The sequence below is a fragment of the Lactuca virosa genome, chromosome 9 (assembly GCF_052849685.1).
Source record: "Lactuca virosa cultivar CGN04683 chromosome 9, Lactuca_virosa_CGN04683_v6, whole genome shotgun sequence".
NCBI lineage: Eukaryota > Viridiplantae > Streptophyta > Magnoliopsida > Asterales > Asteraceae > Lactuca > Lactuca virosa.
The window spans coordinates 59,713,159-59,722,416 of NC_136434.1; the positions used below are offsets into that span (position 1 = coordinate 59,713,159).

The 9,258-nt window shown below is 37.6% G+C and overlaps 1 protein-coding gene across 1 annotated transcript; it reads right to left on the bottom strand.

Moving 5' to 3' along the window:
- Positions 1-7,990: 7,990 nt before the first annotated feature.
- LOC145135539 (23 kDa jasmonate-induced protein-like) lies at positions 7,991-9,038 on the bottom strand. The gene is made up of 2 exons (XM_079069802.1): positions 8,543-9,038; positions 7,991-8,447 (listed from the first exon to the last, which is right to left on the bottom strand). Exons 1-2 carry the CDS (start codon positions 8,972-8,974, stop codon positions 8,265-8,267), a joined length of 615 nt encoding a protein of 204 aa, XP_078925928.1. The 5' UTR covers positions 8,975-9,038; the 3' UTR covers positions 7,991-8,264.
- Positions 9,039-9,258: the final 220 nt, after the last annotated feature.

Here is a 9,258-nt window from a genome sequence, read left to right on the forward strand (position 1 = left end):
GAAGGGGGGCAACAACGGTCTTGACGGCGACATACGGCAGTCACGACGATAGGCAGCAGCTTGCGACGATGGGGCGTTAACAGATGGCGAAAGGTGGCCGGAGAAGCATCGACGACTGTCGGGATGTGTTTGTGGATGGAGATATCCCTTGGCGGTCGTCACGTGATACTCCGACGTGAATAATGGCGAACAGAACGAACGGAGGAGGAAGGACGAGGCGCGTTCGAGCAGGGCGGCGCACCGTCACGACGTCGATCTTCGGCGTTCTCGGGTTCTCCGACGGCAGGAGCTACAACGGTGGCATCATGGTGGTTCTCCGACTTCAACAAGCAAGGGAGGCGGCGGTAGAAGGTCACATATGGGAGTTGGCGTAAGGGGTGGTGCGGCGCCGGGAGTTGAGGAGATGAGGATGGCGGCTGATGCATCATCTAGGTTTAGGGTTTAGAGGGTGACGAGAATGAAGGGTTATAAACCCCGTCCACATACAAACCTTTTTCCATAATTACGCTTCCAGTCCCTCCTTCTCCTTTTTCTGTCAAATTAAATCCCAAAAGTTACCATTCAGCACCCGCCTTCTAAAGCTTTACAATCCAGCTCCAGATGTTACCCTTTTAGCCCTTGCCTTCAAAAATCCTTTCATAATAAGTCCATATTTTACCAAACACACCCCGGCTTCTGAAATCCTTGACAAAATAAATCCCGAAATTAGACTTTAACCCCCGGACATTCATTTCTTGTCATTTGGCTTCTCGAAACCAACACCCCACTAATTATTATTTGATTTTGGCTATAATAATATAAGTTAATATTAAAATTACATCTCGGGGTTCCGGATTTATTAATGAATTACTCTATTTCAAACGGGATGTTACAACCTCCACCCACCACCCACCAAAACCACTACCAACCACCACCATCACCACATACCACCCACTACCTCCCGCCAACACCACCCGCCTCCACCACCCACCTAAAACCACCCGCATCCACCACCCGCCACCACCACCAACCAGCACCCAACATCCAGCACCCACCGCCACCACCACCCACACCCCCACTCGCCACCGCCATCAACCACCACCCGACATCACCACCCACTACCACCTACTACCCACCACCACTACCACCCATCACCACCTCCCACCACCCACCACCTACCACCCACTACCACCACCACCCGTCACTACCACCCACACCCCAACCACCACTGCCACCAACCACCATCTGTGTCTACCACCCATCACCACCTACTACTTACCACCACCACTGCCACCCACCACCCACCAAAACCACCATCACTACCCACCGCCACCCATCACCACCATCCACCTCCACCACCCATCACTACCACCCGCCACCACTATCCCCGCCCACCACCCACGAAAACCATTACCTACCACTACAACCACCACTTGCTACCACCACCAACCACAACCCGCCCACTACCACCCATCACCACACACCACCACCCCACCTCTACCACACATCTCTACCACCCGCCACCTCCCACCCACCACCTATAAAAACCACCACCCAGCAACACTAAACATCACCACAAGCTGCCACTACCAATCATCACCACTACCGCCACCACCCACCCATCAACAACATCACCACCCACCACCCACCAAACATACAACCATCACCCACTAACCACCACTACCACCCACAATCCTTCACCAACCACCACTACCCAACCACTTATCACCTATGACCCCCATCACCCATGACCCACCACCACCACCACCACCACCACCCACCACCATCACCACCCACCGACCGCGCCTCCACCACCACCCATCTCCACCACCAAATATCCCCATCACCACCCATCTCCACCACCACCACCACCACCACCCACTACTACAACCACCACCACCATATGTGATTAAATTCATATAATCACATAAATCATATGTGATTATATGTATTTATATAGAAAATATTCGTTTTCATATTCTCCATTCAATAATTTTTCTCAAGTATTTAAACATACCTAATTATATAATATTCAATCATATACGATTAATGTGGATAAAGATTTGTTTTTGTGTTTTTGTTTTTTGATTTAGTAGTTGTTCTTGTGTATATAATCACATGTGATTATATATATCGAATTAAATATTATTTATATGTGATTAAATACATATAATCACATGTGATTAAATACACGTGAAAAACTAGTGAATCGAGTACGAGAAAATAAATATTGTCCTCGTAAATCCTATGTGATTAGATACATATAATCACATGTGATTAAATGTATTTAATCACATATGATTAAAGTTAAAAAAAATAACAATTATTGAATCGAGAACGCATAATGAATCTTGTCTACATAATCATATGTGATTCAATAGTTGCTCTCGTGTATTTAAATACATATAATCACATAAATCATATGTGATTATATATATCTAATCACATATAATATATATAGATACGATTCTTTTTTGTCTATATAAATCATATGTGATTAGATACAGATAGTCACATGTGATTAGATTTATTTAATCACATATGATTAACATTGACAAAGAAAAATTATTGAATCAAGAACATGACAATGAATCTTCTCCACATAAATTATATGTGATTGGATACATATAATCACATGTGATTATATATATTTAATCAAATATGATTTATGTGGACAATATTTATTTCGTGGTTTCGATTCAATAATTGGTCTCATGTATTTAATCACATGTGATTATATGTATTTAATCACATATGATTTATGTTGACAAGATTTGTTTTCACATCCTTGATTCAATTGTTTTTCGAGTGTATATAATCACATGTGATTATATGTATCTAATCACATATGATTTATATAGACAAAATTATTTTTACAAATAAAATCTATATGATTAGATACATATAATCACATGTGATTAAATATATTTAATAACATATGATTAAATGGTACAATGAACAATTATTGAATCGAGAACGTGAAAATGAATCTGATCCATATAGATTATATGTGATTAGATATATATAATCACATGTGATTATATGAATCCAATCATCTATGATTTATATGAACAACATTTATTTTTGCTTTTTCGATTCAATACTTATTCTAATATATTTAATCACATGTGATTAAACCAAACACCTACTACCCACCCACCCACCTCCACCTCCACCGTCACCCACCACTACGTATCACTACCCACCACCAAGCACATACCACCAATTTTATTCACATTTGATTTAAAACACATATGATTTAAATCATAGAAAAAAATTATTGAATCAAGAATGCAAAAACAAATCTGGGGTGGTTGGTGGTGTTGGGTGGGTAATGGTAGCGGGTGGGTGGTGTGTGGTGGGTGGAGATGGTGGGTGCAGGGCCGGTCCAGACGGTGGGCAACCCGGGCGACAGCCCAAGGCCCACTTCTCCAGGGGGCCCAAATTTTTCTGGGCTATATAGTGTATATATATAAAAAAATTATTGCCTAAATGATTGTTAAGTCCTAAAGTTGGTTCAAACTCAAATTAAACAATTTGGCTTGCTTGTTATTGCTAATTGTACACGTCTATAATGAAGAATAAATGATTTTTTTGACTCTTTATTATATTTGTCTTTGAGGGGCCATTTTTTTCTTTTTTTCCCGGGCCCCATATACGTTTGGACCGGACCTGGGTGGGTGGGTGGTAGTTAATCATATATGATTATATAATATTTAATCACATATGATTAATGTGGAAAAAGATTTATTTTTGTGTTTTTGATTCAATAGTTGTTCTCGTGTATATAATCACACGTAGTTATATATATATATATATATATATATATATATATATATATATATATATATATATATATATATATATCTAATCACATATGATTTATGTTGGTAATATTCTTTTTTGTCCATATAAATCATATGTGATTAGATACATATAATCACATGTGATTAGATATATTTGATAACATATGATTAAAGTTGACAATTAATAATTATTAAATCGATAACGCGATAATGAATCTTGTCCACATAAATCATATGTGACTGGATAAATATAATCACACGTGATTGTATATATTTAATCATATATGATTCATATGGACACAACTTGTTTTCACATCATTGATTCAATAGTTGTTCTCGTATATATAATCACATGTGATTATATACATCTAATCGCATATGATTTATATGGATAAGATTGTTTTTTCTGAATAAAATCATATGTGATTAGATACATATAATCACATGTGATTAAATGTATTTAAGCAAATATTTTTAAAGTGGACACATAACAATTATTGAATCGAGAGCGCGAAAATGAATATTGTCCACATAAACCATATGTGATTGGATACATATAATTACGTGTGATTATATGTATTTAATCACATATGATTTATATGAAGTATCTTTATTTTCGTGTTTTTGTACTCATATATGATTTATGAGTACAAGATTCATTTTGCGTTCTTGATTCAATAGTTTTCTAGTGTATTTAATCACATATGATTTATATGGAGAAGAATCATTTTTGAGTTTTCGATTCAATAATTGGTCTTGTCTATTTAATCACATCTGATTATATATCTAATCACATATAATTTAAGTATATTTGTGTGGTTAGTAACAACCGTGCATGAATTCTCAACCTTAAATAACCAATCAATAAAGTAATTACTAATTAGTAAGGCTTTCGTGTAATAATAGAACGATTGTCATCATTAAAAAAATAATTTTGTTTCTTAATCTACTTACTAATGTTAATGTATTACATATAAAGATATAGTTAGTTTTAAATGGTCATTTTTCACTTGGAACAAATCTGAAAGCACACCACCAAATTCATAATTTAGTCAATTTTATTATTAAACTACATTTTTTTTCTTTTATAGACAAATTATTTGCAATAGTTTATAACCTTTTACATTAGCAATCTTATTTAAACATCAATTGCAATTTTTTTATTAAACATATAAAACTAACAAATTTGTTTTTAATTGTACTAATAATAAGAAGATAGAAAATGTAGGTAACACCCAATTTAAATAAAAATAGCAACCATGGGCATTTAAACTAATACTTAAGTAGTTAGATTTCACGACACAAAGACCAAAACTACAACAAAATGAAACCACAAAGAAAAATTTATGACAAAAACAAATGAGTATAATATAGGGACCAAATTTGTAATTTTCTCTTTAACCATACAACACTAGAATAAAAAACAGTAAAATAGGACTAACCTTGTCAAAAGAAGATGAATTTCCTACATCTCCTTTATTGTCATCATTCATGTTAGCTCCAGAAATGACAACATTTGGTAAGCAAGAAGAAACATTATGGTTATGCTTACCATCTACAAGTGCCACATTTGGGGTTTGACTAGTTTGACCAAGCTTCTAAAGTTGACGAATTGAGCAAGTTTCTCTAGCTCGTAGCAAAATACTTCCATTTAGAAATTTTGTTCTATTTTCCTTGTCTTTAATGGAATCAGGACACTTGTAACTACCATCAAGAAGCTCATTTAGTGACCCTTCTTCCACATACTTTCCAAATTCACAAATATCGTGTTTTTAACCATATACCCATGGCCAAAAATCAAATAACATTTTATAAAGTGTGTTCACAAATAATAATTCATTGCTAAAAAAGACATACCAAGTATGTTAATTCCACCAACAAATGAACTGAAGCTTGACAAGCCCGACTTTACAGAAAAAGAGTCACATTTTCTTTTAGGAATTAATCCATTTCTCTTATCACTTCGTTTCCTAGATACAATTGTTTCTGTTTAGCTGCAAGTGTAAAAAGTGCGAAACAATATGGAGATAATTACTTTTCTTGATGAGTTGTTACTTCTTATTTTACCTTTTTTTTAAAGAAAAAACATAACCTGGTTTATTTTCTTCTTTAAAGGTTCACTGTCTCGTTTATATACATGATCACAACTGCCAGGTCTTAAACCCTTGAATCGAATTCGTATCAATTTTGTTGAGAAAAACATTGGCACTATCTGATGAAGTTAGGATGGATAGAACCAAATTGGTTTACATTTGAGGTGATTGCAACATGTAAGAACATCCAAACCTGGTTATGCATGGCATCCCACCAAATGCTTGTTGAAATGTCTCAAGGAATTGCTTCAAAATCAGTGTCCTGAACTGAATTTCGGTTGCATCTGATTGCTAGTAGTTAAGTGTAATTCTTTTCGATTATCGAGCCAACAAGTTAATCACCCTTGAGTAGTGTTGTCAATGAGGTCGGCTATAAGTGAGAGAACCAGGAATAGTGAACCAAGAAGTTAGCTTCTTTTGCAATTGTTATCGGTATGACGGGATATGCTTTGAACTTTTGATCGAAACAACAATTTGTCATCATCATGATGGTTTTTTTGGAGTTTGATATATCGAATGAGTTTGTATATGAGTGGTATGATAACTATTTCGGCTATAGGGATGCAAATGGCCTTATCAAGCAAAAATGTTCACTCAGACATTTCATCGAACACCTGTAGTGCAAGACTTTTTTTTTCACTTTTGCAAGCCTATGAGTATATCTAAAACCATTCCATCTCAAGCATCAAGTTCAGAAAAATAAGAGAAACATGTGTATAGGGGTGGAAGCATGAAATTTAAGAGACATAGATTAAGGATTGCACCCCTGTACTTGTTTAAGAGAAACATGTTGCTACTGTTTAAAGAAATGAATGTGCTTCAAAAAGCTTCAATTTGTCTTGACTGTGGAAATTGGACAGGGATGGACCGGTGTTTTTCTCGAATGATAAAACCCCGACGATCATGTTTCAAGTACAACTGACGAGTGCGTCGACCATGGTTGTAGGTATGAGATGCGTATTGACAATTGAAGCTATTAAAGTAAATGACTGATTTAGTATATGTGCAACTTCATTTAGGGTTGTTACACTTTAATCGAACAAGAAAGAAAAGTCTTTGTAGCCGGAGGAGTCAACTACAATGTTGAAGTCGGAGGCGGTCAAAACAGGGAAGCATCTGAGCCGAAGACGGTGAGAGATTGTTTCCGATGGTGGGAGGAATAGAGGTTGTAGTAGATCAGGAGAGTGAAAAGGCAACTGTCGGAAGGGCATAACAGGAGGGGGCGGTGCTAGGCGCGCGAGGTGGGGGGGGCGTACATCAGAGTGGGTGTCGTTGATTTTACACAGACGCCCTCTAATTATTAAAATTTAAAAGGCACGCGTGTTGAACCAAATTTGTTCTCAATTTAAGGAATGTTCTCATTTGAACATACATCTATATATTTATATATGAATTTGATCTGTTCCATCGTCCCGGTACGCTGGAACGCTTAAGCGGAAGATTCGAACCGAGTGACCCAAATTAATTCCCTTGTTTTCAACATTTTTTTCTAAATTGAACCATCACACACACACACACATATATATATACACACACACACACACACACACACACTATAGAAGCTCGTTTAGAATCGTGAACTTACTAATGAGACTCGGGCTCGAGCTCGTTTAATAAATGAGTCCTAAATTGAGTTCGAGCTCGAGCTCGGACTCATTTAACTCGAGCTCGAGTTGAGCTTTTAACGAAGCGATCCCAAGTAGCTCACCGGTAGCTCGGCTCACTTACATCCCTAGTGTTGAGTTATTGGTGGCGACACATTAATGGTGACATGTGGAACTATTTTTTTTTTTTTTGGAAACGACAAATGATTCAACGTAAGCCTCTACCCATTATTTCAGAGTAGACCCCGAGTTCGAGCTCCGCAAAGCGGGCAAACCCAGCCCCCAAGGGAATTTCCAGAGAAAATTCCCCCACACATGGGGCATATTTGCAAGAGGCGCACAAGTTGTGCTTTACCGGGTTTGAAACCCCGACCTCAAACCCACATGGGGATGTAAACCCAATGCATCAAGCCAGTTAGCGGCGCCAGATTTGTAGAAATGATGATTTTTTTTTTTCATTTAAGATATGTTATAAGTTAACATACTTTCAGTCATCTACGTACAGACGAATACCAAGACAAAGTTTTATTTATGTTAACATTAAGCCAATCCCATTCTAATAAGTTTGGCTTATTAGTATTACAAGCACAAATACATCCTTACATTATAAGTTAACATACTTTCAGTCATCTACAAACCGACCCAAGACAACGTTTTATTTATGTTAACATTAAGCCAAACCCAGACTACTAAGTTTGTTTATTGCTAGCCCTAGTTTTGCACAAAGCCATAGCAGAACAGTCTGGTTTTTATTATGTATGTGGGTGGTGTTGTACCGTTGTCTAACCGTGAACATAGAAAATGGCTTTGTAACTAGGCGAATTGCCTCCTGCATCAATAGTCACTCTGGTTTCATAATCTACCATACTTGTTTTGCTTACACTACCAGAGGCGATCAACTTTGCATAGATTTCATGCCAGTCACAACGATCAAAGTATCCAGGATCGTTCATCTCACAGTATGCCTGCACCATTAATATGAAAAATATTTCAATTTATTGCAGTTATGTGATCTAAATGAGTAAGAATCGTTACTTACTAAATCAGTTATAAAACTTACAGTATTGTTTCCTCCTCGGGTTGTTTTGCAAGGGTTGTTCCAAGAGATCATGGAGTCACAGAAATCGTCGATGTTGTACACAAGAGCACCAATTGATCCTTGGTTTGGACCACTAGTGCCAACATGCTCAAATACAGCCCACTGGCCGTTCTGGATAGTCACTGGGTAATGCCCTGCAACTTTTCCGCTCCAATCGTATGCAGTGACGTACCTGATAGTACTACCGGTGGCGTTGCAAACCTTGCAAATCGTGGTGCCCGCAGCCACTGCGTTTGTCTTTCCTGCCGCTACTTTTATCGACTGGTTTGACAGCAACAACACCTGGTCGAGCTTTCCATCCGCGTTCAGGTAGTTCTTAGCAGCTAGGGCCCTTTGGGCACAAGTTCCATGAGTGATTGGGTTCCCGAACACACGTATTGCCGTTGCTGCCATTGTTTAGTCTGAAATGGTATTTAAAAACAAGTTATGATTTTGTTTGGTTTGTTTATGCATGGCATGGGCACTGCCCTATTTATAGACCCCTTCGGACATGGCATCACCGATCCATACCCCTAGCTAGTAGCTACCACCTCCCCAAGAACCCCACCCAGGTCTTTTTCCTTACCTGAATGATTTGAAGTAGTATATATTCCTATTTTGGATGAGTGATTTGAAGTAGTACATATTCCTATTTTGTATGTCTTCATATTACTGGCTCACCATAAAAAAAAAAATTA